The sequence below is a fragment of the Staurois parvus genome, unplaced genomic scaffold (assembly GCF_062004578.1).
Source record: "Staurois parvus isolate SC_StPar_1 unplaced genomic scaffold, SC_StPar_1.0 ptg001079l, whole genome shotgun sequence".
NCBI lineage: Eukaryota > Metazoa > Chordata > Amphibia > Anura > Ranidae > Staurois > Staurois parvus.
Window position 1 is genome coordinate 835,491 of NW_028318875.1, and position 15,902 is coordinate 851,392.

Consider the following 15,902-nt stretch of genomic DNA (forward strand, 5'->3'; position numbering starts at 1 on the left):
CATGCCTTCCAGGAAGATCTGGTATGAAAATTGGGAGATCTTGTACCGCAGAAGCCCTATCCACTTGCAGACCGCAATACGTATATATATATTGCAGTTTTCAAGTGGTTTGCTGGGGTTATGGCTGAAGATACACTATATATTGCCCCATGTATTTGGCGCCGGCCTTTCCACGCACATGAACCTTTAATGCCCCCCCCAGTCTTAGTCCGTAGGGTTCAATATTGAGTTGGCCCCGCCCTTTGCAGCTATAACAGCTTCAGCTCTTCTGGGAAGGCCGTCCACAAGGTTTAGGAGGGTGTCTATGGGAAGGTTGGACCATTCTTCCAGAAGCACATTTGTCAGGTCAGGCACTGATGTCGGGGGAGGAGGCCTGGCTCGCAGTCTCCACTCTAATTCATCCCAAAGGTGTTCTATGGGGTTGAGATCAGGACTGTGTGCAGGCCAGTCAAGTTCCTCCACCCCAAACTGGCTCCTCCATGTCTTTATGGACCTTGCTTTGTGCACTGGTGCGCAGTCATGTTGGAACAGGAAGGGGCCATCCCCAAACTCTTCCCACAAAGTTGGGAGCATGAAATTGTCCATAATGTCGCCTTAAGAGTTCCCTTCACTGGAACTAGGGGACCAAGTCCAACCCCTGAAATACACCCCACACCATAATCCCCCCTCCACCAATTTTTACACTTGGCACAATGCAGTCAGGCAAGTACCGTTCTTTGGCCACCACCAAACCCAGACACATCCAGACAGAGAAGTGTGATTGGTCATTCCAGAGAACACGTCTCCATGACGCTCTCTACACACTGTTGTTGTGCTCATCTGAAGGCCACACTAAGTTTGGAGGTCTTTAGCTATTGACTCTGCAGACAGTTGGCGACTTGTGCGCACTGTGCTCGGTCATGGAAACCCAATAAGTGACAGTTATTTTCATTTGATTCATTGGTCATTACAGAGAACACGTCTCCACTGCTCTAGAGTCCAGTGGCGGTGTACTTTACACCACGGCATCCGACGCTTTGCATTGCACTTGGTCATGTGATAATGATGGTAGATAAAACAAAATGGAAGAACTTTCCATCAAAAAAAATTCCAATTAAGGAACTAATGACTGGTGGGAACATCTAGGGGTAAAAAGTGGTACTATAGCAAAATCTCACTAGAGGGACTAACACCCTGCTACATTCTACATCTCACTCACTAACTAGGAAGGTGACTCAATCACACACAGCTAGGAAATTGGTGTTCGTATAAGGAATTTAGCAATGGCTGCCCCGTGTTCACACCGCAACGTTTCCTAAGGTACCTCAGCTGACTGAATGCAGATGCTGCCACATGGGAAGAATCTATATTCCTATGACGTGGGCCTACTTCTCCTTCTGCCAGCACTGAGCAAAAAAGTGAGTATGTGCTGGGAGAAGGTTGGGGTAGAAATAATCTGTTTCTTTGCTTTGTATGGACATAATAGAGGCTCATTGCTTCGAGAGCATGTGGGTGAATAAGAGGGCTTCAAGCATTTATTCTGTCAAAGAAATCAATACAAAACCAACACGTATCAGAGGCTAAAGCCCACTTCATCAGGGCTCACATTGTTACATGAGATGGAAGTAAATGGACTCTGCTAAGGTGATAATTGCTGCGACTGTGAAGGGATGTCAGCAGTTTTCAGAAGACCCTTAACTCCAACTTGTTGGCTTTCATAGATTCTCTATGATAAAATGGGTTTGAACTCTAGACCCATGGGGGATCTCCAGCACTTGGAATATGAAGAGTTTGGATATTGTTATGAATGACCCCTTACATTATGATCTCTGTCACAGATTATAAATGAGTGTTGGGGCCCAATCACACTCTATCATGGTGTACCATACGGCTCGCACATTCGAACGTTATCGCCAACACACCTTGCCAACAGATGTGAATTGCAGCACAACACGTGACAACTTGCTAACATGCATGCACCACTTATTGGTAGTGAACCTCGTGTGTCCAAGGCAAGGTAAGTTGGGGTACCATTCAGGTGACAGACACATTACTGAGGATGATGCACATAACATGAAAGAATATCTGATGACAATCCCACTTTAAAGTAACTTACCTACCTCTAATTAATCATAGGTTCTTACATGGCTTGGTTGATGGCCACGTTTTTTTCAGTCCAGGTTGTTAGTCCTTTTATTTATAAATCAAATCTTTTATATCATATAGCACATATCACCAAGTTTCTATAGTTGATCTCCATAGGCGGAAGTTTGCAGAAGGTGGCAGTTGCCCAGCAAGTAGACTCTCTGGCCAAATGGTGTACCCTTGACCATCACACCTTAATGATCTTGTTGGTTGCCCCATTCCAAAACTATGGTCATTATTATGGTGTTGCCCCAACCTCCCCCCCATGGAGTTGCCCCTTTTGTGTCTAGAACAGCCTTCACTCATCTGTGAAGGCTTTCAACAAGATTTCGAAGTGTGAACGTGTGCCCATTGATGAGGTCAGGAACTGGTGTTGGATGAGAAGACCCGGCTCACAATCGGCTTTCCAACTCCTCCCAAAGCTGATCAGTAGGGTTGAGGTCAGGGCTCTGAGTTTGTTGGATATCTTACATAGATCTTAATATGGAGGCGTCTCCCTTTGTTACTATAACAGTCTTCATTATTCTGGGAAGGCTTCCCACAAGATTTTGCAAGGGGTCTGTGGACATTTGTCCCATTTGTGAGGTGTTGGGTGACCTGGCTCACAATTAGCATTCCAATTAATTCCAGAGGTGTTCAGTGGGATTAGGGTGAGGACTCTGGACTTGTTGGGTATCTTATTCTAAAACCATGGTCATTTATAGGGAGTTGCTCCTCAACATGGCTAATAATATGGAGTTGCCCCTCAACATGTCCATTATAATGGAGTCGACCTCCAACATGGCCAATAATATGAAGTTGACCCCAACAAGGCCATTAATATGGAGTTGCCCCACAATAACCACTAATATGAAGTTGCCAACCACCCCCACCCATTAATATGGAGTTGCCTTCTTTTACAGCTATAACATCCTACACTCTTCTGGGAAAGCTTCCCACAAAATTTTGGGAGGTGCCTGTGGACATTTGTCCCATTTGTGAGGTCAGGTACAGATGTTGGGTGACCTGGCTCACAATTGGCATTCCGATTCATCCCAGAGGTGTTCATCAGGGTTGAGGTGAGGGCTCTAGGCTTCTTGGATATCCCATGGTAACCATGGCCACTGATATGGAGTTGCCTCTCAACATGACCAGTAATATGGAGTTGCCTCTCAACATGACCATTAATATTAAGTTGACCCCCAACATGACCATTAATATGGAGTTGACTCCTAACATGGCCATTAATAAGGAATTGACCTCAACACGACCTTCGGCATGAAGTTGCCACCCCCCCTCCATAGCCATTAATATAGAATTGTCCCCCTTTACAGCTATAACATCCTACACTCTTCTAAGAAAGCTTCCCACAAGATTTTAAAAGGGGTCTGTGGACATTTGTCCCATTTGTGAGGTCAGGTACAGATGTTGGGTGACCTGGCTCACAATTGGATTCCAATTCATCCCACAGGTGTTCATCAGGGTTGAGGGCTTCTTGGATATCTCATGGTAACCATGGCCATTGATATGGAGTTGCCTCTCAACATGACCAGTAATATGGAGTTGCTTCTCAACATGACCATTAATATGAAGTTGACCCCCAACATGGCCATTGATATGGAGTTGACCCCCAACATTGCCATTAATATGAAGTTGACCCCAACATGGCCATTAATATGAAGTTGACCCCCAACATGGCCATTAATATGAAGTTGACCCCAACATGACCTTTAACATGAATTGGACACCCTCCTCCATAGCCATTAATTTGGAATTGTCCCCCTTTACTGCTATAACATCCTACACTCTTCCAGGATGGCTTCCCACAAGATTTTGGAAGGTGTCCATGGACATTTGTCCCATTTGTGAGGTCAGGTACTGATTTGGGTGACCTGGCTCACAATTGGATTCCAATTCATCCCAGAGGTGTTAAGTAGGGTTGAAGTGAGGGCTCTGGGCTTAAAACCATGGCCATTGACATGGAGTTGACCCTCCGCATGACCATTAATATGGAGTTGACCCCCAACATGGCCATCAATATGGGGTTGCTCCACAATATCCAGTAATATGGAGTTACCCTCCTCCCTTACAGCTATAACATCCTACACTCTTCTGGGAAGGCTTCCCACAGGCATTTTGAGGGTGTCTGTGGAAATTTGTCCCATTTTTTAGGCCAAGTACTTATGTTGGATGGCTCATAGTCGGCATTCAAACTCATCGCAAAGGCAATCAGTAGGCTTGAAGTCAGGGCTCTCTACAGGGCACTCTAGTTTCTACACACCAAACTGGTCAACCTATGTCTTTAAGGAGCTGGTTTTGCACACAGGAGCACCCTCATGCCGGAACAGACTAGGGTCTTCACAAAACGGTTATCACAAAGTTGGAAGAACACAATTGTCTGCAGTGTCTTTGTATGATGTAGTGTTAACTCAACCCTTCACTGGAAACTTTTGATTTTGAGGGTGACTGTGGGAATTTGTCCCATTTGTGAGGCCAAGTACTAATGTTGGATGGCTCACAGTCGGCATTCAAACTCATCCCAAAGGCGATCAGTAGGGTTGAAGTCAAGGCTCTCTACAGGACACTCAAGGTTCTTCACACCAAACTGGTCAACCCAGGTCTTTAAGGAGTTGGGTCTTCATCAAACTGTTACCACAAGTTTGGAAGAACACAATTGTGTGCAGTGCCTCTGTACGATGTAGTATTAACTCAACCCTTCACTGGAAACACTTGAAATCCAACACTTGGAAGGGAATTCACATATTTCTGGCCATATAGTAGGTGTTATGGTCATGTATCCACAAGCCTATAGCCTATCAATAATTGCAATGTTTACCAGTCAGGTAAAATCCAAACACCCTCGGTGGCCCCTATTCCTTGGTGCCGCCAAAGCACAACACCAGGGGCACTTTTGTTAGGAAAATAAGGATGTGGCCTACCACTACCCACCACTCAAAGCTTCCTATTGGTCTTCGAGGCTTCCTATGACATTGATAGACCAATAGGGAGCTGCAGAAAGCTTGTTTTTAGACCAGACCCAAAGACGTACATTGCGAGCGAGAAGCAGTAAAGCAAAACTGTTGAGCTGTAATTGCTAAGCAGGCAGCAGACTAGGCGTATGTAATGAGCTAACATATCTGCAATCACATACATAGTATACAATATACATTATACAGAGAAAAGATTTGAAAAAAAAATAATAACATACTGTTATAATGATTTACAAGAAGCTAATTATTTACACTGGTTTGTTGGTTGTCAGTTGTCGATCAGTTGCAACCTTTCTTACACTTTTAACATGGAGGAACCCTTAAAGTAGCTTTCATGTCTCAGGGGACCCATGCCAACCATTACTATATCAACGGCTCGTTGTACCTTAGTGTGGAAGTTATTGGGAAGAATGGGTCTTACATTGGTGGCCAGTGGGAAGAATGCTCCATACATTGGTGGTCTGTACGAAGAATTTTCCTTCCATTGGTGGTCAGTGGGAAAGTTCTCCTTCCATTGGTGGTCAGTAGGAAGTATTCTCCATCCATTGGTGGCCAGTGCGATGAATTCTTCATACATTGGTGATCTGTGCAGAGAATTTTCCTTACATTGGTGGACAGTGGGAAAGTTCTCCTTCCATTGGTGGTCAGTAGGAAGTATTCTCCATACATTGGTGGTCAGTAGGAAGTATTCGCCATACACTGGTGATCTGTGCAAAGAATTTTCCTTCCATTGGTGGTCAGTGGGAAAGTTCTCCTTCCATTTGTGGTCAGTAGGAAGTATTCTCCATACATTGGTGGCCAGTGCGATGAATTCTCCATACATTGGTGATCTGTGCAAAGAATTTTCCTTACATTGGTGAACAGTGGGAAAGTTCTCCTTCCATTGGTGGTCAGTAGAAAGAATTCGCCATACATTGGTGGTCTGTGTGAAGAATTTTCCTTCCATTGGTGGTCAGTGGGAAAGTTCTCCTTCCATTGGTGGTCAGTAGGAAGTATTCTCCATACATTGGTGGCCAGTGCGATGAATTCTCCATACATTGGTGGTCTGTGTGAAGAATTTTCCTTCCATTGGTGGTCAGTGGGAAAGTTCTTCTTTCATTCGTGGTCAGTAGGAAGTATTCTCCATACATTGATGGTCTGTGCGAAGAATTTTCATTACAATGGTGGTCAGTGGGAAAGTTCTCCATCCACTGGTGGCCAATAGGGAGAATTCTCCTTTCATTGGTGGTCAGTGGGAAAGTTCTCCTTCCATTGGTGGGCAGTAAAAAGAACTCTCCTTTCATTGGGGGCCAGTCGGAAAATTCTCCTTTTAATTGATGGTCAGTGGGAAGAATTCTCCTTACATTGGTGACCAGTGGGAAGAATTCTACTCACATTGGTGGTCAGTAGTAGGAAAGTCCACCCTACAGATAGCTAAAATGATCTTTGGTGTCAGTGAATACATACCAGAGACAAAAATTGGCCATTGCTAGTGGCCTTTGGAGGAACCCTAGTTGATAAAGACTGGTCTGGTGGCTACGACTGGTCTGGTGGCTACGACTGGTCTGGGAGGTTGTGGCACACTTTTGTACCCCTAGTTGTCCATAAGAGATGCTTAAAGCTGAGCATTGGTCAGAAGTATGAAGCCACCTTGGAACTAGTCTTCTCCTATCTTGCATCCATGTATATGGAGTCCATTTTTCATGCAGTCTAGCAGTCATAGAATCATTCTTTAGTAGTGGTCTCATTGACATGGCCAAGGCTCATACAGATCCTGTTTGTCAGACCGGTGGCCACCATCCTCTCTTCTTCCGTAGGACCGCAGGTCATGGACCTGCCTACCCCCAATCCATCCCATCACCATTGCTAAGAGCATCAAGGGACATGCAACTCAATGTGGCGGCCAAATGGCAGAAGGATGTGACATCAGCCACCTCAATGTTCCCTCCTTCAAACAGCCAGACATATCTAGACTCTGGGCTTTTTTTCCCAGCATTTCCAGAACCTCCAGCACTGGAAAGGGGTGCTGGGGTGTGCTGGAGGGTCTATTGATGCTGGCTGGTGGGGGATTTATTGTTGTGGGGACTACTGTTGCTACTGTTGCTGAGGAAGCCATTGTTGCTGGGGGGAATCTACTGTTGAGGGAAGGGTCTATTGTTGCTGGCTGCTGGAGGGACTATAGAGGTTGGCGTGGGTCTGTTGTTGCTGGGAGAGTTATATTTATTTGTCAGGGGTCTATTGTTGCTGAGTGGGGGGTCTTATTTTTCTGGGGGGGGGGTCATTGTCAGTGGGAAGAATCTGCTGGTGAGGGAAGGTTCTATTGTTGCTGGCTGCTGGAGGGTCTATTGAAGCTGGCAGGGGTCTATTGTTGCTGGGAGGTATCTTGTTATGGGAACGTCTATTGTAGCTGGGCGGGGGTATATTGTTGTGGTCTATTGTTGCTGATGGGGATCTATTGTTGCTGGGAGGGGGGTCATTATTGCTGGGATGGATCTACTGATGATGGAGTGTCTATTGTAGCTGGGGGATATTTTGTTGTGAGAGGGTCTTTTGTTGCTGATGGGGATATATTGTTGCTGGGGGGGTCATTGTTGCTGGTAGGGATCTACTGTTGATGATGGGGGTCTATTATTGCTGGCTGCTGGAGGGTCTATTGAAGCTGGCAGGGGTCTATTGTTTCTGGGAGGTATCTTGTTATGGGGGGTCTATTGTAGCTGGGGGGTATTTTGTTGTGGGGGGATTTATTGTTGCTGGGGGGGTCATTGTTGCTGGAAGGGATCTACTGTTGCGGGTGGGGTGTCTAATATTGCTGGCTGCTGGAGGGTCTATAGAGGCTGGTGTGGTTCTGTTGTTGCTGTGGGAGGTATTTACTTGTCTGGGGTCAATTGTTGCTGAGTGGGGGTTTTAGTTGGCTGGGGCATCATTGTCACTGGGAAGGATCTACTATTGAGGAAAGGTTCTATTTTTGCTGGCTTCTGGAGGGTCTATTGTAGCTGGTGGGGTTCTATTGTTGCTGTGTGGTATTTTGTTGTGGGGGATCTATGTTGATGAAGGGTCTATTGTTGCGTGTGGGGATCTATTGTTGCTGTGGGGTGCTTGTTGCTGGGAAGGATCTACTGTTGAGGGAGGGGGTATTGTTGCTGGCTGATAGAAGATCTTTTAAAGCTGGAATGGGTCTTTTGTTGCTGAGAGGGGTGTATTTTGTTGTGGGGGGTCTATTCTAGCTGGTGGGGGATATGGGTCATTGCTGGGAGTAATCTACTGTAATCCATTGTCACTTGGAAGGATCTACTGTTGAAAGAGAGGTCTATTGTTTCTGGCTGCTGGAGGATCTACTGAAGCTGGCAGGGGGGTTAATATTGCTGGAGGAGGTATTTATTTGTGTGGGGTCTATTGTTGCTGAGTGGGGGGTCTTATTTTGCTGGGGGGGGTCATTGTCACAGGGAAGGATCTACTGTTGAGGGCAGGGTCTATTGTTTCTAGCTGCTGGAGGGTCTATTGAGCTTGCAGGGGTCTATTGTTGCTGGGGGGTGTTTTGTTGTTGTGTTTGCTGTTGCTAAGAAGGGGGTCTTATTTTGCTGGGGGGATTTTTACTGAGAGGGATCTACTGTTGAGGGCGGGGTCTATTGTTGCTGCCAGTTGGAGGATCTATTGAAGCTGGCGGGGGGTCTATTATTGCAGGGGATCTATTTTTACTGCTTTTCTGGTTATCCTTCACAAATTCCAAACAACTTGGTTCTGTAGTTTCTAAAAGGGGTGGAACTGGAAGGTAGGGGGTGGGTAAGGGGGCGGAGACAAGGGGTGAGTACCTGCACCTATAAGCCCCTCCTATATTGTGATACGAACAATGGCACAATATAGAAGGAACGTCATCACACCAGCAGGGCTGAACCCTCTCAGGGACGTCATCGAGCCGGCAGGACTGAACCCTCTCAGGGACGTCATCGTGCGGGCAGGATTGAAACCTCTCAGCGACGTCATTACGCTGGCAGGACTGAACCCTCTCAGGGACCTCATCGTGCCGGCAGGATTGAACCCTCTCAGGAACGTCATTGCGCCGGCAGGACTGAACCCTCTCAGACGCCGTGCTCAAACTGGTGTAGAACAAAGTCCGATTTTGTTCTGAACGATTTCCCGCACTCTAAGCATGAAAAAATAGGCTTGCCCACGTGAGTCCTCTGGTGTCTTAGAAGGTGCACTTTCTGAAAGAAACATTTCCCGCACTCTGAACAGGAATAGGGCCTCACTCCCGTGTGAAGTCTCCCGTGCCTTACAAGTCCCTCTTTCCTCGTAAAGCATTTCCCGCACTGCGAGCACGAAAAACGAAGCATGCCCGTGTGACTACTTTGGTGTCTCTGAAGGTGTCTCTTTTGACTGTAACATTTTCCACACAAGGGGCATGCAAAGGGACGCTCGCCTACGTGGATTCTCTGGTGTGAAAGAAGGTCCTGCTTTTGGCTGAAACATTTCCCGCACTCTGAACAGGAATGCGGACGAACCCCACGGTGAATTTTCTCGTGCCTAATCAGGCTATCTTTCCGAGTAAAACTTTTCCCGCACTCCGCACAGGAAAAGGGATGCTCGCCTGTGTGACTTTTTCGGTGTTTTATAAGGTATCTTTCCTGACTAAAACATTTCCCGCACTCTGAACACGAAAAGGGACGCTCGCCTGTGTGGCTTCTTTGGTGTTTGATAATCTGTCTGTACTGAGCGAATGATTTCCCACACTCTGAGCAAGAAAACTTGCTGGTGTGACTCCTCTGATGTTTTTTAAGGCATTTTTCCAGTCTGAAGGATTTCCCACACTCTGAACACGAATATGGAAGCTCGCCCGTGTGGGTTTTCTGGTGCGTTAGAAGGTGTACTTTTTGATTAAAACATTTCCCGCACTCTGAGCACGAATATGGGCGCACACCTGTATGAAGTCTCTCATGCCTAGTCAGACCTTCTTTCCGTGTAAAACATTTCCCGCACTGCAAACACGAAAAAGGACGCTCACCCGTGTGACTAATCTGGTGTCTAAGAAGGTGCCTTTTCTGACTGTAACATTTCCCGCACAGTGGACATGAGAAAGGACGCTCGCCCATGTGACTTTTCTGGTGTGCAAGAAGGTCTCCTTTCTCAGCGAAACATTTCCCACACTCTGAACAGGAATAGGGTCGCAATCCGCTGTGAACTTTCTTGTGCCTGATAAGACTCTCTTTCCGTGTAAAACATTTTCCGCACTGTGAACATGAAAAAGCACGCTCTCCGACGTGACTTCTCTGGTGACTAACGAGATATCTTTTCTGACTGAAACACTTCCCGCACTCTGAACACGCAAAAGGAAGCTCACCCGTGTGAACGCGCTGGTGTGTAAGGAGGTGTGTTTTTTGAATGAAACATTTCCCGCACTCTGCACAGGAGAACGGCTTCTCGCCAGTATGGACTTTGATGTGCACGTCAAGGCTTCCTTTCTGTGAGAAACATTTTCCGCACTCAGAGCACGAAAAGGGCTTCTCACCAGAGTGAACCCTCTGGTGTCTAACAAGGTCCGACTTCCTTATGAACAGTTTCCCGCACTCTGAACACGATAGGGTCTTCTCCCCCGTGTGAATGCTTTGATGGACTTGAAGTTCCGATTTCGTATCGAAGGTTTCCCCACATTCCAAACACGACGTCGAACTCTCTTCTACGTGAAGCTTCCAGTGCCGCTGCAGAGACATTTTCTGTTTGAAGCGCTTGCCACACTCTGTGCAGGAAAATGGGCGCTCACCCGCGTGGGTTTGCCGGTGCAAGATAAGCATACCCCTGTGTGCAAAACTTTTCCCGCATTTCTTACACGTGTACAGCCTCTTGCTCGCGTGGGTTCGCTGGTGTTTAATGAGGGTATCTTTCCGATGGAAACATTTCCCGCACTCTGAACATGAAAAGGGCGTCTCGCCCGTGTGAAGTTTGCAGTGCCTGTTCAGGTGAGCTTTCTCTACGAAGGACTGACCGCACTCCGTGCAAACAAAGGGCCTTTCACCTGTGTGGTACCTCAGGTGTTTGACCAGGACACATTTGTCTATAAAGGATTTCCCACACTCGGAACAGGAATAGGGACGCACGCCTGTGTGATAACTGACGTGTCTGGTGAGATGCGATTTGGATTTAAAACTTTTCCCGCACTCCAAACACACGAAGGGCCGCACTCGGCTGTGAATTTTTAGATGGCGGACAAGATGCAGTTTTGTAGGGAAACATTTCCTGCACTCAGAACATGAGAACGGCAGATCTTCCATATCTGTTGTCTGAGGCGCTGGAAGAGTTGGCGTTAGACATTTATCATCCATAGAAAACGGAAATACGTCTTCAGATTTGTATATACCGGTCTCTGGATAGCCATGATAGGGTTCCTCGGGTTTAGAAGGATCTGCAATGTGAGCAGACATCAAGGTGACAACAGATCGATTTTCAGAAGGTTCCTCGGTGTAGGAACTGCGAACATTTGAGCTATCAACAGAAAGTTCCTCAGAATTAGAGGGATCAGCTGATTGGCCCACACAGTAAAGTCCGAAATCTATATCTTCAACAGCAGGCTTCACGTCTGGAGAATATTGTATGATGTTGTAATCAACCGAGTTGTCATCTGGAGAGGACTGAAGATGTTCCTCAGAGGGATTCCAGACATGGTGTCCATCTGCCGGAAGAAGGTGTACATGAAGAAAGAGAACAAAAGTCAGTTTCATATGGTGTCCAGTATCTCCTCCTCATTTGTTGTGAACATGACGTTATATTGAGGAATGGAGATGGACCTTCCATATGGTGTCTAGTATCTCCTCCTCATTTGTTGGGAACATGACGTTATATTGAGGGATGGAAATGGACCTTTCATATGGTGTCCAGTATCTCCTCCTCATTTGTTGGGAACATGACCATATATTGAGGAATGGAGATGGACCTTTCATATGGTGTCCAGTATCTCCTCCTCATTTGTTGGGAACATGACGTTATATTGAGGAATGGAGATAGACCTTTCATATGGTGTCCAGTATCTCCTCCTCATTTGTTGGGAACATGACGTTATATTGAAGAATGGAGATGGACCTTCCATATGCTGTAGAGTATCTCCTCCTCATTTGTTGGGAACATGACAATATATTGAGGGATGGAAATGGACCTTTCATATGGTGTCCAGTGTCTCCTCCTCATTTGTTGGGAACATGACGTTATATTGAGGAATGGAGATGGACCTTTCATATGGTGTCCAGTATCCCCTCCTCATTTGTTGGGAACATAATGTTATACTGAGGAATGGAGATGGACCTTCCATATGGTGTCCAGTATCTCTATCTCATTTGTTGGGAACGTGACGTTACATTGAGGAATGGAGATGGACCTTTCATATGGTGTCCAGTATCTCCTCCTCATTTGTTGGGAACATGACGTTACATTGAGGAATGGAGATGGACCTTTCATATGATGTCCAGTATCTCCTCCTCATTTGTTGGGAACATGACGTTCTATTGAGGAATGGAGATGGACCTTTCATATGGTGTCCAGTATCTCCTTCTCATTTGTTGGGAACATGACATTATACTGAGGAATGGAGATGGACCTTTCATATGGTGTCCAGTATCTCATTTGTTGGGAACGTGACGTTACATTGAGGAATAGAGATGGACCTTTCATATGATGTCCAGTATCTCCTCCTCATTTGTTGGGAACATGACGTTATATTGAGGAATGGAGATGGACCTTTCATACGGTGTCCAGTATCTCCTCCTCATTTGTTGGGAACGTGACGTTATACTGAGGAATGGAGATGGACCTTTCATATGGTGTCCAGTATCTCATTTGTTGGGAACGTGACGTTCATTGAGGAATAGAGATGGACCTTTCATATGGTGTCCAGTATCTTCTCCTCATTTGTTGGGAACATGACGTTATACTGAGGAATGGAGATGGACCTTTCATATGGTGTCCAGTATCTCCTCATTTGTTCGGAACATGACGTTATATTGAGGAATGGAGATGGACCTTTCATATGGTGTCCAGTATCTCCTCCTCATTTGTTCGGAACATGACGTTATATTGAGGAATGGAGATGGACCTTTCATATGGTGTCCAGTATCTCCTCCTCATTTGTTGGGGACGTAATGTTACATTGAAGAATGAAGATGGACCTTTCATATGGTGTCCAGTATCTCCTCATTTGTTGGGAACGTGACGTTATATTGAGGATCGGAGATGGACCTTTCATATGGTGTCCAGTATCTCCTCCTCATTTGTTGGGAACGTGACGTTCTATTGAGGAATGGAGATGGACCTTTCATATGGTGTCCAGTATCTCCTCCTCATTTGTTGGGAACGTGATGTTATACTGAGGAATGGAGATGGACCTTTCATATGGTGTCCAGTATCTCCACCTCATTTTTTAGGAACGTGACGTTACTTTGAGGAATGGAGATGGACCTTTCATATGGTGTCCAGTATCTCCTCCTCATTTGTTGGGAACGTGACGTTATATTAAGGAATGGAGATGGACCTTTCATATGGTGTCCAGTATCTCCTCCTCATTTGTTGGGAACGTGACGTTATATTGAGGAATGGAGATGGACCTTTCATATGGTGTCCAGTATCTCCTCCTCATTTGTTGGGAACGTGACGTTATACTGAGGAATGGAGATGGACCTTTCATATGGTGTCCAGTATCTCCTCCTCATTTGTTGGGAACGTGACGTTCTATTGAGGAATGGAGATGGACCTTTCATATGGTGTCCAGTATCTCCACCTCATTTGTTGGGAACGTGACGTTACATTGAGGAATGGAGATGGACCTTTCATATGGTGTCCAGGATCTCCTCCTCATTTGTTGGGAATGTGACGTTATACTGAGGAATGGAGATGGAACTTTCATATGGTGTCCAGGATCTCCACCTCATTTGTTGGGAACGTGACGTTACATTGAGGAATGGAGATGGACCTTTCATATGGTGTCCAGTATCTCCACCTCATTTGTTGGGAACGTGACGTTACATTGAGGAATGGAGATGGACCTTTCACATGGTGTCCAGTATCTCCTCCTCATTTGTTGGGAACGTGACGTTATATTGAGGAATGGAGATGGACCTTTCACATGGTGTCCAGTATCTCCTCATTTGTTGGGAACGTGACGTTATATTGAGGAACGGAGATGGACCTTTCATATGGTGTCCAGTATCTCCTCCTCATTTGTTGGGAACATGACGTTATATTGAGAAATGGAGATGGACCTTTCATATGGTAAACAAATGATCTTGCAGTGTTTTACACAAAACAATATTAACATGCCTACCGTTCACAATACACTTTTCTCTTACCTGATGATATAAGGGTCTTCTCACTCTCCATCATGACGTCCTTGTAGAGGTCCTTGTGTCCTTCTAAATACTCCCACTCCTCCATGGAGAAATAGACAGTGACACCCTGACACCTTATAGGAACCTGACACACACAATGATACAGTCACCATCCAGACACATCCCTTGTCTGTTACTGGAGAATGTCCCAGAATTCCCGGCACCGCTCACCTCTCCTGTCAGCAGCTCCATCATCTTCTTGATGACTTCAAGAATCTTCATGTTGCTGTTTTTCTTGGGTGCAAAGGATTCAGGTGAAGGAATTGTGATGGTCACCTGGTCACCAGACTTTACCGGAGGAAAACTCTGTAGGGAAAGACCAAAGTAAATAAGAGATGAGAGTGATGTCATATGACCTCCCAGAATCCTCCTCACCTCTCCGGTCAGGTCTGTGTTTTATTAATAGAGATAAGAGTGATGTCAGGTGACCTCCCAGAATCCTCCTCACCTCTCCGGTCAGGTCTGTGTTTTATTAATAGAGATAAGAGTGATGTCATGTGACCTCCCAGAATCCTCCTCACCTCTCCGGTCAGGTCTGTTTTATTAATAGAGATAAGAGTGATGTCATGTGACCTCCCAGAATCCTCCTCACCTCTCCGGTCAGGTCTGTGTTTTATTAATAGAGATGAGAGTAATGTCATGTGACCTCCCAGAATCCTCACCTCTCAAGTCAGGTCTGTTTTATTAATAGAGATGAGAGTGACGTCATGTGACCTCCCAGAATCCTCCTCACCTCTCCGGTCAAGTCTGTGTTTTATTAATAGAGATAACAGTGATGTCATGTGACCTCCCAGAATCCTCCTCACCTCTCCGGTCAGCAGGTAGATGATCTCCAGGGTGAGGTTTAGGATCTTCTCAGTCTTGTCCTCCTCCATCCTCCTTTAAGTGGTCATGTGATCTATACCGGGCGCTCCTCTCTGTAGACGGATAATAACCTGAGAATTATCTGGACTGTAGAGGATGAATGATGTCTGTACAGAGTTCCTCCATAGTTCCGATATCTCAGATTGCTCTGACAAATGGTAAAATGTAACCATTGAAACCAAAAATAAAATTTATAAAAAATTAAGGTAAATGAACCTTACATTTTTTTTTTCAAAATTAAAATTTGACCAGATTTTTTCTGATTTGGTCACAAAATGGGAAGAACCCCAAATGAGCGTATTTGGATGTTATTATTTATATTTTTATGATATTACATCCGAGTAATGAAATATTTTATTACCTCCTCTGCTGCCAGTTCCAGCAATGTCTCTTCTCTACTTCCCCCTAAGTCACCTCTCACCCGGAACTTCCTGTCTGTACCTGACATCACTTCCTGTCTGTGTGGTCCCAATGATGTAGCCGTGATCACCACTTTGTGGCGAATACAATTTTTCGGCAGCGTACTCTGTGTTTCCGTACTCGGATTTCCTTTTTTTCTGCGTTTTTCTGTTGCTTTTTGTATTTTTATGCCTCAACATCACAA

At 45.6% G+C, this 15,902-nt stretch overlaps 1 protein-coding gene across 1 annotated transcript; it reads right to left on the reverse strand.

Annotated features, from left to right (window-relative positions):
* Window positions 1-1,486: 1,486 nt before the first annotated feature.
* Window positions 1,487-15,442, reverse strand: LOC149440505 (uncharacterized). Its single transcript, XM_089658520.1, has 4 exons — window positions 15,241-15,442; window positions 14,606-14,740; window positions 14,396-14,519; window positions 1,487-11,733 (listed from the first exon to the last, which is right to left on the reverse strand). Exons 1-4 carry the CDS (start codon window positions 15,307-15,309, stop codon window positions 9,149-9,151), a joined length of 2,913 nt encoding a protein of 970 aa, XP_089514646.1. The 5' UTR covers window positions 15,310-15,442; the 3' UTR covers window positions 1,487-9,148.
* Window positions 15,443-15,902: the final 460 nt, after the last annotated feature.